The 16,352-nt window shown below is 38.2% G+C and overlaps 1 protein-coding gene across 17 annotated transcripts in view; it reads left to right on the forward strand.

The window, feature by feature from the left end:
• Positions 1–16,352, forward strand: part of FANCC (Fanconi anemia, complementation group C) — a 338,161-nt gene that overhangs the window by 112,538 nt on the left and 209,271 nt on the right. For 8 of the 17 annotated variants that reach the window (XM_010836026.1, XM_010836023.1, XM_010836040.1 and 5 more), the window contains 4 exons: positions 4,305–4,385; positions 4,939–5,141; positions 6,107–6,165; positions 14,155–14,397. In XM_010836026.1, coding sequence (XP_010834328.1) covers positions 14,233–14,397 — 165 coding nt within the window. In that variant the 5' untranslated portion in view covers positions 4,305–4,385; positions 4,939–5,141; positions 6,107–6,165; positions 14,155–14,232. The remainder of the gene's footprint in view (positions 1–4,304; positions 4,386–4,938; positions 5,142–6,106; positions 6,166–14,154; positions 14,398–16,352) is intronic. The other 9 variants (XM_010836031.1, XM_010836037.1, XM_010836032.1 and 6 more) reach the window with 8 other exon arrangements.

Raw genomic sequence — 16,352 nt, forward strand, 5'->3', positions numbered from 1 at the left:
AATTCTTTGGTACTCAACTTTCTTTATAGTCCAGCTCTCACATCCATACATGACTACTGGAAAAACCATAGCTTTGACTAGATGGACCTTTGTTGGCAAAGTAATGTCTCTGCTTTTTAATATGCTATGTAGATTGGTTATAGATTTTCTTCTAAGGAGCAAGTGTCTTTTAATTTCATGGCTGCAATCACCATCTGCAGTGATTTTGGAGCCCCCAAAATAAAGGAGCAGTGACCCAACAAGAGACTGACCCAGACTTGCCCATGAGTGCCCAGGAGTCTCCAGCAGAGGCATGGGTTGGTGGTGGTTTGCTGCAGTGTTGGGGGCACTGAGTGTAGCAGTGTGTGAAACCTTTTGAAGGAGGTCTCCAATATCTTCATTACCTCCACTATAGTTTGGCCTCAGATCAAACAATTCGGAGGGAACATACTCCCGCCCATCAACTAAAATTGGATTAAAGATTTACTGAGAATACAAGAATCCCTTAGAAGAAATGGAGTAGCCATCAAAGTCAACAAGAGTCTGAAACGCAGTACTTGGATGCAGTCTCAAAAAAGACAGAGTGATCTCTGTTTGTTTTCAAGGCAAACCATTCAGTATCACAGTATTCCGAGTCTATGCCCCAACCAGTAATGCTGAAGAAGCTGAACGGTTCTATGAAGACCTACAAGACCTTCTAGAACTAACATCCAAAAAAGATGTCATTTTCATTATAGGGGACTGGAATATAAAAATAGGAAGTCAAGAGATACCTGAAGTAACAGACAAATTTGTCCTTGGAGTACAAAACGAAGCAAGTCAAAGGCTAATAGAGTTTTGCCAAAAGAACACACTGGTCATAGCACATGCCCTCTTCTAACTTCACGAGAAGACTCTACACATGGAGGTCACCAGATGGTCAATACTGAAATCAGATTGATTATGTTCTTTGCAGCCAAAGATGGAGAACCTCTATACAGTCTGCAAAAACCAGACTGGGGCTGACTGTGGCTCAGGTCATGAACTCCTTAGTGCAAAATTCAGACTTAAATTAAAGAAAGTAAGGAAAACCACTAGACCATTCAGGTATGACCTAAATCAAATCCCTTACGACCATACAGTGGAAGTGACAAATAGATTCAAGGGATTAGATCTGACAGACAGAGTGCCTGAAGAACTATGGACGTAGGTTTGTGACTTTGTACAGGAGGCAGTGATCAACACCATCCCCCCAAAAAAGAAATGCAAAAAGGCAAAATGATTCTCTGAGGAGACCTTACAAATAGCTGAGAAAAGAAGAGAAGCTAAAGGCAAAGGAGAAAAGGAAAGATATACCCATTTGAATGCAGAGTTCCAGAAAATAGCAAGGAGAGATAAGAAAGCCTTCTTCAGTGATCAATGCAAAGAAATAGAAGAAAACAATAGAAAGGGAAAGACTAGAGATAGATCTCTTTAAGAAAATCAGAGATACCAAGGGAACTTTTCATAAAAAGATGGGCAGAATAAAGGGCAGAAATGGTATGGACCTAACCGAATCAGAAGAGATTAAGAAGAGGTGGCAAGAATACACAGAACTATACAAAAAAGGTCTTCATGACCCAGATAATTACCATGGTGTGATCACTCATCTTGGAATGCAAAATCAAGTGGGCCTTAGGAAACATCACTACAAACAAAGCTAGTGGAGGTGATGGAATTCCAGTTGAGCTGTTTGAAATCCTAAAAGATAATGCTATTAAAGTGCTACACTCAATATGTCAGCAAATTTGGTAAATTCAGCAGTGGCCACAAGACTGGAACAGGTCAGTTTTCATTCCAATCCCAAAGGCAATGCCAAAGAATGTTCAAACTACCACACAATTGTACTCATTTTACATGCTAGTAAAGTAATGCTCAAAATTCTCCAAGCCAGGCTTCAACAGTACATGAACAGTACTTCCACATGTTCAAGCTGGATTTAGAAAAGGCAGAGGAACCAGAGATCAACTTGCCAGCGTCCACTGGATCATAGAAAAAGCAAGAGAATACCAGAAAAACATCTACTTCTGCTTTATTGACTGTGCCAAAGCCTTTGATTGTGTGGATCACAACAATCTGGAAAATTCTTCAAGAGATGGGAATACCAGACCACCTGACCTGCCTCCTGAGAAATCTGTATGCAGGTCAAGAAGCAACAGTTAGAACTGAACATGAACATCAGACTGGTTCCAAACCGGGAAAGGACTACGTCAAGGCTATATATTGTCACCCTGCTTATTTACTTTATATGCAGAGTACATCATGAGAAACGCTGGGCTAGATGAAGCACAAGTTGGAATCAAGATTGCCAGGAGAAATATCAGTAACCTCAGATATGAAGATGACACCATCCTTATGGCAGAAAGTGAAGAAGAACTAAAGAGCCTCTTGATGAAAGTGAAAGAGGAGAGTGAAAAAGTTGGCTTAAAGCTCAACAGTCAGAAAACGAAGATCATGGCATCCTGTTCCATCACTTCATGGCTAATAGATGGGGAAACAATGAAATCAGTCAGAGACTTTATTTTTTGGGGCTCCAATATCACTGCAGATTGTGACTGCAGCTATGAAATTAACAAGATGCTTGTTCCTTGGAAGAAAATCTGTGACCAACCTACATAGCATATTAAAAAGCAGAGACATTGCTCTGTTATAAAGGTCTGTCTAGTCAAAGCTATGGTTTTTCCAGTAGTCATGTATGGGTGTGAGAGTTGGACTATAAAGAAAGCTGAGCACTGAAAAATTATGCTTTTGAACTGTGGTGTTGGGGAACACTCTTGAGAGTCCCTTGGACTGCAAGGAGATCAAACCAGTCAATCCTAAAAGAAATCAGTCCTGAATATTCATTGGAAGGACTGATGCTGAAGCTGAAACTCCAATACTTTGGCCACTGGATGCGAAGAACTGACTCATTGGAAAAGACCCTGATGCTGGGAAAGATTGAAGGCAGGAGTAGAGGACAACAGAGGATGAGATGGTTGGATGGTATCACTGATTCGATGACATGAGTTTGAGTAAGTTCCCTGATTTGGTGATGGACAGGGAAGCCTGGCGTGCTGCAAGTCCATGGGGTCTCAAAGAGTCGGACGTGACTGAGTGACTGAAGTGAACTGAGAATGGCCTTGCCCATCAGAACAAGATCCAGTTTCCCCCTCTCCCATCAGAAAGCTTCCATGAGTCTCTTATCCTTTTTCATCAGAAGGCAGATGGAATGAAAACCACAATCACAGAAAATTAACCAAACTGATCACATGGACCACAGCCTTATCTAACTCAGTGAAACTATGAGCCATGCCGTGTAGGGCAACCCAAGACGAACGGGTCATGTGGAGAGTTCTGATGAAACATGGTCCACTGGAGAAGGGAATGGCAAACCACTTCAGTGTTTTTGCCTTGAGAACCCCATGAACAGTGTGTAGATTAACTGGGATTTAAAAAAAAAACAAACAGTGCATTTGTGAAAAAAAAGTTGAAATCTCCCTGAATCTGAAGAGCCATCCCTATTTTACAAGGCATTTCTTTCTTTTTGAGATGCCTTAACCCTGCCTGATGTATGAACACAGATCACCTCATGCTCTCACCAGTTATTCTCTTCTGTGTGGTAGATTGGATGTCTTTTCCTTCTTGTGGCAGTAGCCCTTACAGGGCAAAGCAGTAGCCATATAATATAGCTAAGGGACTGGATATGGAGGGAGAAGCCTTGGATTTTCTCTTCTTCAGAGCCAAGACTGGGAAGACGGAAACATTATATGAGGACAGGCATGAGAAAGACAAAGAAAGCACTGGAAATATATCCCTGGCCACTTCTGGTGGTTTTTAATTTTTCTAGAGAACTTAGCTGAAAATAGAAAATGCAGACTATTTCAACAATTTAAAACCTTTTATTGTGCTCATTTGGTAAGTTATGTCTTGATGGCTGCAGTCCATGAGGTCGCTAAGAGTTGGACACGACTGAATGACTTCACTTTCACTTTTCACTTTCATGCATTGGAGAAGGAAATGGCAACCCACTCCAGTGTTCTTGCCTGGAGAATCCCAGGGACGGGGGAGCCTGGTGGGCTGCCGTCTGTGGGGTCGCACAGAGTCAGACATGACTGAAGCGACTTAGCAGCAGCAGCAGCATTTATGAACTGTACATTTTCTTTTTTTCCTTACCTTTGGGGCGATGTCTGTACAGTAAATATGTAGCTGGAAGTTAAAAAAATTTTTTCCTGTTATTGTGGAAGGTAATACATACAGAAAAGTGCATAAGCATAATTTATACTTTAATAAATTAGTAAAACATTAATACCTATGTTACTTTCATCTAGGTCAATAGATAGACGATTGCCAGCATCCCGGAAACCATTCACATGTACCCTCCAAAAAGGACTGCTTTCTTTCCTCTAAAGGTAGCAGATTTCATGGCTTTTTTAGGGTAATCGCTACAGTTTAGTTTTGCCTGTTTTTGAATTATATAAAATTATATAAATGAATCATATCTTATGGATAGCTTATTTTTCTCAACCTTATGATTGTCAGATCATCTCTATGCCTATAGTAGTAGTTCCTATATTTTCATTGCTCCATAGTATTCCCTTTATGAATATTTTGTTTATTCTACTCTTGATCGGCACATGGGTTGTTTTCAAATTGGGCCTGTGACGAATAATACTTCTTTGAGCATTCTGGTAGTGTACATAAACACTTAAGTTCATAGGGTGCTTTGAGGGAAGATGTGTACTTTGTAGATCGTTGTCTGATTATTCCACAGTTTACTGTGAGATGTGTGGAAGTTTCTTGCTATGAGTCTCTGAAATTGCATGGGTCAAAAATTGAAAAAATAAAGGTTAGACTGTGTGGTTGAGGTATTGCTGGGGACGCTGAGCTTGAGGATAGCTCTAGAGTTTTCTTTGAAAGAACATTTAGAAATGTTTTTTATTGATGCCGATTAAACTCATACAGGTAACAGGCAAATCTATGCTGTTCATTCTGATTTGGTAACTAAATGAACCAAAGTACCGTTTGAAAGGAGGAAAGGAAAGAAAGAGAAGCAGGAGAAAGTGGAGGGGGAAGAAGAGAAGGAGGAAGATAAAGGGAAAAAGAAAAAGAGGGACCAGAGGTGCGAGACGGGACTCATGATCATGATTAGAGCCTGAATCCCTCATGTGAGTATCAGAAGTAGAAGACAAACTCTTAGGGTTTTGGGGTCAATCTAGACAAATTAATTCAAATGATAATATAAAATAAAGACTAGTTAATGAATCTTTCTTTAAAAAAAATTTCCTGCTGTGACTGCAGTATTTTCCTTGTAGTTATGTTATTTCTGTGTTATATTTTAAACTTTGCATTTTGTTTTACATTTCTATGTTATTAGGTGCATGCAGATTTAGAACTCTCACATATTCCTGGTTAATTCAACATTTTGTCATTACGAAGTGATCCTTTTTACCTCTAGTAAGCTTTTTGCCCCCAAAGTGTGTTTAAATAGAAACTGTTTGATTTTTTTGGTTAAGTTAGCATGGTATTTTCCTCCTATTCTTTTAACCTCTCTATAATCCCAGTACCCTTATGTTTTAGATATGTCTTTTATAACAGCATATAGCTTTTTAAAAATTTTCTAAACTGATAATATTTGGCTTTTGCTTGTAGAATTTAATCCATTTGTGTATTATGTAATTACTGATATATTTGAGTTTAAAGTCAACCATTCTTATTGTGTATTTTTTTATTTGTTTTGCCTATTTTGTATTCCTTTTCTGTCCAGTCTTGCCCTCTTAGGAATTAAGTGTTTTTTACTATAAATTTTTCTCCTCTGATAACTTGGAAATTATATACTACCTTTTATTCTCTCATTAGTGGCTAGCATAGAAATTATGATACGCATTTTTGAATTATTAAAGTCAAACGTTAACACTTTTTTCCTCATTTTCCTGGATAATGCAAGGAATTTAGAACTCTATAAGTCTGTCCTTCTCCTAGAGTACGTACTATTGTTTGGTATATTTTAAATTTAAATTATATATATATATAAAACTAATGATACTGTTCTTATTTTATACTCTAAGTACTAATTTTAAATTTCCCATGATATACTATTTTTTATGGTTTCCATTTCTTCTAACATCTCTAGACTTCCACCTGGGGTCATTTCCATCTGCCTGAAGAGCATCGTCTAGAGCAGATTTACTGGTGAGAAATTCTTTCAATGTGTCTGAAAGTCTTTCTTTTACCTTTTTATTCCTGAAGAATCTTTTCGCTGGATGTAGTATTCTCAGTTGGTCCTTTCTTCCTTTCATTGCATTGAATATATGCTTTCTAGCTTTTTCTTACTGTATTTCTATGTATCTTATCCATTCTTCTGTAATTTCACATTGTTTTTACTTTCTGTGTTGAATTCTGGTTAGTTTCTTCTAATACATCTTCCAAGTCCATCAAATCCCTTTGCAGCTGGGTCTAATTAACTGTCAGACCCATTTGTTGAATTCTTCATTTCAGTTTTTTTTTTTTTTTTTTTTAGTTCTAGAATTCTGCTGTATTGTTTCTTCATCTGCAGGGTCATTTTTTATAATTTTTAGTTTCTTGATGAAATTTTTTATCTTCACAAGGGACCCTCTTAGTTACTTTATATATTTTTTAAATTTATTTATTACCAGATAATTGTTTTACAGAATTTTGTTGCTTTCTGTCAAACCTCAACATGAATCAGCCATAGATATTATACATATATCCCTTCCCTTTTGTACCTCCCTCCCATCTCCCTCCCCATCCCTCTAGGTTGATACAGAGCCCCTGTTTGAGTTTCCTGAGACATACAGCAAATTCCCATTGGCTATCTATTTCACATATGGTAATATAAGTTTCCATGTTACTCTTCTCCGTACATCTCATCCTCTCCTCCCCTCTCCCCATGTCCATATTTCTGTGTCTGTTTCTCCATTTTTGTCTAGTTTTTAAACTATCTTGAGTCCCTCTCTGTTTCATTTTGTGTTTGTTTTTGTTCATTGTTTTGGGGCTTTTGTTTATGTTTTTTTTTTCCTTCCTGTATGTTTGTCTTTAATTATGCAATTTTTGTTGGATTTGAAAAATTTAACTTTAGAAATAATTAGAAAACTACGATGATATTACTTTTTTTCAGAGAGGGAGTTGTTTGCATCTTCCAGGTGGCTAGCAGCATTAGTAACCTGGGACCACTTTAATTAAGTTTTGGTTTCATAGCCGGGCTATAGTCTCCATGTTGACGAGTTCATTTCTGGGCTACCCATGGTCTCAGGGTGCATCTCTGTGGGTGCAGTCCTCAGTGTGAGGTGGTTTACCAGGACCTCACTTTGACAGGCTTGGCCTCCTACTTTTACTCTCTAGTAAAGTTGTCAAAAGAGCTGCTTTGCCATTTAACCACCTCTGCAGGATTGGAAAAGTCTCCTTTGGCCTGTGCAACCTTATGTGCCAAGATCTTTCTCTGAAAATTCCACACTCTCTTGCTGTTTGATGATTTTTGAATTATGTTTTTATGTTTCACATAGCCTTATAGAATAACTTTCAGCAGGAAGGTTGGTCTTAACTCTGTAGTCTGAAATAGAACTGAAATTGGGTACAATTTTAACTAAGTATGTTTACATTAAATATAGTCTGTATCATACTTTTGTCTGCCTCACCTATCCTGGTTAATCAAGAGAACGTGTTATAGATTTTACCTCCAGCCATTTTAGAGTGGCTAAAAGAGCCTGATAAAACGTATTTGGAAGATATTGGAGAACTGTGAATGTACTCACAACTCAAGGGTTTAAGATCTTGGGATGAAGGCAAGTCCTAAGTTCTGAACAGACATTTTACTGCAGTTTTTCAACCTCAGGGCCTTGCCATTCCTTGAGATGCTAGAACCTAGAAGAGGGCCTGTGCCACTAAAAGTGAGAAAAGTTAGCAGTATTTTTGTCAGTTTCACAGGATTGTGGAGGCATACATTGGAGTTGCAAGGGAAATTTTGTTAATCTGACTACCTAAAAATATAAAGCTTCTAAACATCAAGAAATATAAACACAGGAGAATGGATAAAGTTAGAAAAATCAGTATTTATCATCCTCTAATAGACCTAAAATGTCATCAGTGGATTCTAAAGCCATTAGCGAAAAAGTGGTGGTGAACTTTATAATGGATGGATTTGGTTGATAATACCTGAAACCACTCATCAGTTTCAACATTATGATATGTGGGACTACCAAATTATGTATACCTTCTCATTTAATTTGAAGAACACAAATCCACAAGTGAAATATTCTTGCAAAGGAATTGACTCTGAATCTAATGACCCCTCTAGATCTAGCTGTCAGTTTATGAACAATAAAGAAGAGAACAAAACACATCACACAATACCACAAGAATGCTAAATGTACAAGTATGAGAAATTCTGTAGGTCATATGTGTTGGTTTCTCCAGGGGTTAAATGAAAAGGTTAAAACAAATAAAAGTGGGATACTTGTTACAGGTTAGAGATTTACATTGTTTTGTTACAGCTTAAAGGAAAGATATCAGTATTGACTGCATGCAATGTGTTGATGTTGTTTGGATTGTAATATAAACAATCCAAATATAAAGGGAATTTTTTAAGAAATCTGAACATAGAAGGGCTGTTAGATATTATTAGTGGCTTTATTGGGTATGAAAGAGGTGTAGTTAAGTTTCTTTTTTTAAAAGTCTTTTAAAAAAAGATATAAATAAAGGTATTTTGAGTAAAGTGATATGGTATCTGTGCTTTGCTTTAAAAATGGAAAATCTCGATAATTGTTTGAACTGGTTAAAGGGTAAATAGGGTACATTTGGCTGTTTTCTCTACCATTTTTTTGTATACTAAAACATACTTATTGAACAGTTATCAAAAAAAAGAGAAGAATAAACATCATAAACAGAATTTCGCTTGTGCCCCATAATTTGTGTTTTAAGTGAGATCATTATAAATTACTCTTCCTTATTGAGTGAAAGTATATGGTTTATGTCGGATCAAAAGTGCATAAACTTGTTTTATCTGTATAGTGTATTTCCCAGTTGTTAGTTGTATCTGTTAGACCCATGTAACTCTTCCAGTTCTGAGGAGGCAAACCTTAGTCTCATTAAAACCATGCAGAAGAGAAGGGAAGTTCTTCAGAGCAAAAGTGAGGTGCATATGTAGTTATCCCTCTATATCTGCAAGGTGTTTATTCCAGGACCTTCACAGATGCCAAAATCCACAAATGCTTAATTCCCTTATATAAAGTGGCATAATACTTGTATATAACCTATACACATTCTTCCATATACTTTAAATCATTTCTAGATTTCTTAAAATACAATGTAAATGCTATATAAATAGTTGTAAATATAAGATAAAACTTATGTATATAGTAGTGGGTGCATGGTAAATTCAAGTTTTGTTTTTGGAAACTTCTGGAATTAAAAATTTTTTCTATCCATGTAGATGCAGAACCTACAGATAAGGAGGGCTGACTATACATTAAAAGAACAGGATAGGGTGTTGGGGGGCAGAAACAACAGATATATCCACTGTCTCATGTTGGTTACTCAGGACATTTGAACCTATTGCTTTCCATACACAGAATTTTTAAAACAGTTTCCACTAACATAATTTAGCTCTCTCTTCCTTCCGAAAAGGGAGATAATTCAAAGTAATGCCTGGTTAATGCATTTAGCTTCAAGTCCAAGAGTTCTGGATAATGTCAGTTCCTCTTCCCATCTTTGTTATTTTCTGTAAATTATAGATTTTTAGCAAATCTATCCACTTATAATATACTTTATATATGCAGTAGTAGAAGGGGAAATAAAAGAGAAGGGAATTTTTAAAAGTTATATGACATAGCAAGCAAGACATATACAGATAGCATCCAGAAACCTCATTCATGCATTTTGACCAAGCAGGCGTAATTTGCACATGATGACAGAGTGCTGCTGGGCACACCCAGCTTTGTGGCTTGGAGATCAGTCCAGTCACTGAGGGCTGTTATAAGCTTTTTCCAGAATCCAGATCTTCCACACAGGTTTTCAAGAGCATAGGGTGTCGTAGCTGACCAGAGCTGGGTCATAGCTGAGTGGCAGAGCAGTTCAGTATGGACAGATAAGCTGTGCAGTGATTGTTGCTCTGGGCTCTACCCATATGTTCTCTTTCTCTGGCAAATGGATAAGCCAATGAGTGGTCTGAAACCCATGTAGTACATGTTACCTTCAGAATCCCAGAGGTATCAGCCAAGCATTTTGCCTCTTAGTGGGTGTGAGGTAGGTATAGCAGTTATCATTCACCTTATTTTTGTTTGTTTATTATTTTGAGTCAGTAACTAGTACACATGGCATTAAATTGAAAAAGTGCAAAAAAGTGTACAGTAAAATTACAGAAAAGATTTCCTTTCCTGCACTTACCTTCCAGCTACCTCAGCCTCCACAATGGAGGCAACCTCTGGTACTGGATTCTTGTGTATCTTCATTTTAAAGGACACATTGTCATCTGACACAGATCGTTGGATTATAAGAAACTTCTGGAGTGGCAGACCCTGTATGTTCATGTAATTTGTATCCCACCATATGGAATACAGACAAAGCACCTGTATCTTCATACTTTCCAGGTTCTGTCAGCCTGGTATCTTCACTGTGGTAGACTAGTGTAATGTGCTGTATCTGGAGTTGATATCTCTGAGGCAGGTAAAAGGCAACTGCTTTCTCATATCCTCAGTTTATCCCCATGGAGAAATGGAGATAACCCGTTCATAACTGAATTCTAGGTGCCAAGGGTATTAATTTGCCCCAGTCAGGACTCACATCCAAAAGTGCACCTTGAGTTGGAGTGACCACTCGATTATGACAGTGTGATATTGCTGACTAAGACCCATTGGCCCCTCATCTGGGAAGTGGGGTTCTCTCTTGAGTTGGAGTAACCACCCGATTATGACAGTGTAATATCACTGACTAAGACCCATTGCCCCTCATCTGGGAAGTGGGGTTCTCTGCAAATCATCAGATGTTTGACTGTTTTGATAGTCCAGTGCTTTCACTTAGCCATTCCTACTAGAATATCTTAATGATTCAGGGCCCTTGTGTGAAGGTGATGCCTCATTGATCTGTATTACCCTCTTCCATGGACTTCTGGTTTCCAGTTCCATAATAGGAACAGGAGTTTCGCTGCCATTTTACCTGACTTGGCCTAGGAGCCGTTCTAAATTCCCCTCCTTTCTGCAAAGATGTGTTGTCTGCAGCCCACTATCTGGTATCAGTTTGTATCAGATATTATATAACATCAGAGATATCAGTTTGTGTTCTTGTGTTAAAAATCACAGAAACCAACAGTCATTAATTTAAGCAAAACTATTATTATTGGAAGGCTCCTGGGTAACTGACCGAATCAAAGAGAACGCTGCAAACTCATAGTTTGTTAAGGACATGCATAGAGATCTAGATCAAGAGACTCTTTGGATGGCTTAATTCCACCCTTATCACAAGCTACTGAAGATTCAGATTCCCAGCAGAGTGTCCGCTTTGTTAAATTTGAATCATCCTCTCACTCCTTGGCTTGATGACATAGGTACCATAAAATGATTAAAGGATCTGCCAAGACTTGGGGAATGTAAGAGAGATACTTTCCTAAAGGAAGAGTAAGATGTTGTAACTAAAAATGGAGGAGGAATGGTAAACAGACAAAACCAACAGATGTCCTTTCCAGAATGTTCAGATTAGGTCAGCATTTCTCAGTTGGGGCATCACTGGCCTTTGGGGGAAGACCATTTTCCTTTTTGAGCTGTTGTTCCAATGCATTGCAGCATGTTCCGTGTCCTTGACTCTGGGATACGAAATGTCAGGACCACCCTTACTGTTCCCATCACAGCCAGAGCACCACCCATTTCACAATCACTACCATCAGGCTGCTCCCACTGCCACCCTCCCCAGATAGGCTGTGAAATAGAGCATCCAGGACCACTACACTGCATGATCTCTAACGCATTTTGTTGTAACATTTAGCTTAGAACTATACTTTGGAAAATATTCCCTCATTCAACAGTTATTATTGGCCATGCTAATGCTAAGTCACTTCAGTCGTGTCCGACTCTGTGCGACCCCATAGATGGCAGCCCACCAGGCTCCCCCGTCCCTGGGATTCTCCAGGCAAGAACACTGGAGTGGGTTGCCACTTCCTTCTCCAATGCATGAAAGTGAAAAGTAAAAGTTAAGTCACTCAGTCGTGCCCGACTCTTAGCGACCCCATGGACTGCAGCCTACCAGGCTCCTCTGTCCATGGGAGTTTCCAGGCAAGAGTACTGGAGTGGGGTGCCATTGCCTTCTCCGATAATTGGCCATGCATGGGCTAAATTCAAGGATGACAGAGGATGTATTTACCAGTAGAGGAGATAGTAAGTGAGTGAACAAATAAATGCCCAGAGTAATTAACTGATTTGCCAAGAGCTGTGGAGGAATCAGCAGAAAGACCTGGAAGCAGGGTTTCATATGTTGGTAAATAGATGCAAGGCCTTGACTGGACTGGTCAGCTGGCTAGAGGCAACATAGGAGGTGGGTGGGTATGCTGGAGCTCTGTTTATCAAGGTCTTATTAGAGACTCTGGTAAGGAGCTGGGATAATTTATGCAAGGAGTTGAGATTTCTTTCCAAGGAACGTATTGAAGAGATTTTTAGGCAAGAGTGGGTCTGATTTACATTTGGAAAAGTTGTTTTTGTTGACAGTGTAGAAAATGAATTGGAGAGGAACAGGTGGGACCAGATAGAAGACTCTAGGGAAGAAATAGACAGGAATGGGGTGGGATAGCAGCAGTGGAAATGGAAAGAAATGAATGAGGTCAAATGAAAGCATGAATATTTATTTTAGGAATAGAATGAACAGGTATTGGTGATGGCTTGGATGAAGATAATAGGAGAGAATAATCAGATGTCTGGATTTTTGACTATTGGGTGCCATTTATTCTCTGTATGCATATATTCTCTATTATTAAACTTTTTAAGAAACTTTATGGTACTTTTCAAAACTAAATTTTTAGTACTATTTTAAAATTTTCATCTTCCTGGTCTAGATTTTTTTCTTTTGCACTGTAGCCAAATTGTACGACCTTCTTATTTTTTTCTTACTTTCTTGTTTAGTAATGAAAACCTCCTTTGTTGATGTTTTTGGCATTTAATTGGGAGCATTTTATCTGTTAATTATTGCTTTTGAAGATTTAAACTCACTCACCCCTTGCAGAGTAGTCTTTTGAAATTAGATAGCTGACTATCATCCCTGCCCCAGGAAAGTAGGAGTCTGTAAAAGCCTGCACCTGCTGAAGGTAGCCTTCCATTCTCTCCCCTGTATGCTTCCTAGGGCTGTGGGTGGCGAGGAGCTGGGGTGGTGGGGAGGCACCTGGAGTTTATTTACCCGACTCTGCCTGAGGCATATGTTATCTGTGTATGTAACTCTACGATTCTTTTTAACATGTTCTTCAGATGTGTAGTTAGGTTTATGGGTTTTTATTTTCTGTCACTTAGGACAGATATACCTTCCCAATAATTAGAGTTTATCTTACTTTACCAAAATATGATTTCTTCTTGTGAATGGAGATGAAGCATACACAGCAGTCTTTAAATAAATTAAGCAGATTGTTCAAATCCGTGCATGTGGAATGAATTATTTTACTTTTTTCTAAGAATTGAGAAACCAGGAAGAAAATTCATTAGACAGTAATGCCCAGAGATTTTTTTTTTTTACACCTAAATGAGAAGCCAGAAATGCATATAAAACATAAGAACTCCAAAAACATTTCTTAGACACAGACTATTATGAAACTTCCATGGATGTTTTTGATTTCCCATTACATTAAAATACTCAAATGAACTTCATATTCAGAACATTTAAAAATAGCTCAATCTTAAATAGAAGATATAAAGTATTATCAGCTGTGCTTTTTGTACATAATTAGTGATGTGCCTGTGGAGGTATAATGACTTTTAGTGTAATGATATTACTCATGATAGAAAGTTCAGATGGTAAAAATTGGAGATACAGCTGGGTGACACATTTTAAAATAACTCAAAGATGACTTCACAGAAGGCATGCTGTTTTGATCCCTTGTAATCCTCCTTGTAACCCACTGTCAAAACTCATCAGTGGTTGTGAAGACACTGAGAAAAGATTCTTTCTTAATGTTTTATTTCCCCCTCTTTCTTACAGATTTGACATATGTTTACTGTTTTCTTCAGTGTGTAGCCAACCACCGTGAAGGCACAATACTTCGTCCATTTTTCTGAGATGGCTGAAGACTCAGCAGGCCTTCCTTCTAATTATCAGTTTTGGATGCAGAAACTTTCTGTCTGGACCCAGGCCTCCACTTTGGAAACCCAGCGAGACATCTGCCTTCACCTGCCACAGTTCCAGGAGTTCCTGAGGCGGATGTATGAAACCTTGAAAGAGATGGTGAGTAGTGGATCAAAATGAAGTAATAGTGTTATTCTGTGACATCAGGAACTCTTCACCAGACTTCATTAAGCCTGAATGCAGTCAGGGACTTGTGGTATTGACCTCACATACTGAAGGATTAGACAGACAAATTACCTATAAGTAATGGAGACAGGAAGTGGTTTGCTAGTGTCTGATTTATTATGACTCCAGTCTTTTCCTTCTTGAAGAGTTATATTGTCACATGAGACTTCCTGACCAATCAAGTTGTTTTTAAATAAACAAGACTTTGACACTTGTTGTCAGGTCATAATTGGGGTTCTTTTAAAGGTCTTTGTATCTCTCAAATATTGAAGAGTTTGAAGAAATGCTTACTCTTTTCTCAACTCTGTTCTAAAATGGACTCAACTAAGAGATGATAAAATTTAAGATCTCTTCTTTCAGGTATTTTAAGTGGACTTTTCTTGTGACTACTAAGATTATGAGTGTCTTCACTATTGTTATGTAAGTTATTGTGTTCAAAATTTGATGTATTTTTGTTTTGACATAAAATTTCTTAGTTTTATTGCAATAGGTATTTTTGTGAATTAGTGCATTTTCATATTATGAAAACATTATACTTATTTTCTAATTTCAAAATGAGAAGCAAAATTACCATTTAATATAGGTATTCTTGTGTTAAAATTTTCTTTCCTTAATCAAAGGAGCAAGTAGGAAATTTGAAGAATAATTCATAGTGATGATGTCAGTTCTCATGTCTCTAGAAAGTAGAAATGTTGCAGTCTGTATGAACAACTAATGCTAACTTTTTTAACAAGACTTTTGTAACTTGACCTTAAAGTGATTCTGGAAAGTCCAGGGCTGACACTAATGCTGAGACATATGTGAGGAATTTATTGCTTCAGCAGTAGGAAATGCATATCATTTCAGCTTATGTGTACATTATCCCAATTTGGTCTTATTTCATTTTTTAACTTTCTTGAAAGGTAAAGAAGTAGGAAAAGGGGCATGTGTATGTTTGAACCTTAGGCTGTTTTCTATTTGATGGATATTTTTGTGTATGTTAGGTTTTAGGTTGTTGTGGACAAGTATGAGGTCATTTAGCATATAGTAATCACAATAGTAATAAACAGAGATATATATCTGTATGTTTTGGCTGCTCTTATTTCTTTTTACAAGTTCCAGAGTTCTTGTCCTTCTAAACCTTACTTGAGATAGTGCTACTGGAGCTGACTCAGGAAGTTCTCTTATTATGTTAGAACTAAAAAAAATGAGGGTGAAGATATGGTGTTATGTAGATATTCAGTTCAGTTCAGTTCAGTCGTTCAGTCGTGTCTGACTCTTTGCGACCCCGTGAATCGCAGCAAGCCAGGCCTCCCTGTCCATCACCAGCTCCCGGAGTTCACTCAGACTCACGTCCATCGAGTCAGTGATGCCATCCAGCCATCTCATCCTCTGTTGTCCTCCTTTCCTCCTGCCCCCAATACCTCCCAGCATCAGGGTCTTTTCCAGTGAGTCAACTCTTCGCATGAGGTGGCCAAAAAGTACTGGAGTTTCAGCTTTAGCATCATTCCTTCCAAAGAACACCCAGGACTGATCTCCTTTAGAATGGACTGGTTGGACCTCCTTGCCGTCCATGGGACTCTCAAGAGACTGCTCCAACACCACGGTTCAAAAGCATCAATTCTTCGGCGCTCAGCTTTCTTCATAGTCCAACTCTCACATCCATATATGACTACTGGAAAAACCATAGCCTTGACCAGATGGACCTTTGTTGGCAAAGTAATGTCTCTGCTTTTGAATATGCTATCTAGGTTGGTCATAACTTTCCTTCCAAGGAGTAAGCGTCTTTTAATTTCATGGCTGCAATCGTCATCTGCAGTGATTCTGGAGCCCCCCAAAATAAAGTCTGACTCTGTTTCCACTGTTTCCCCATCTATTTCCCATGAAGTGATGGGACCAGATGCCATGAT

The sequence above is a fragment of the Bison bison genome, unplaced genomic scaffold (genome assembly GCF_000754665.1).
Source record: "Bison bison bison isolate TAMUID 2011002044 unplaced genomic scaffold, Bison_UMD1.0 scf7180017864057, whole genome shotgun sequence".
Lineage (NCBI taxonomy): Eukaryota > Metazoa > Chordata > Mammalia > Artiodactyla > Bovidae > Bison > Bison bison.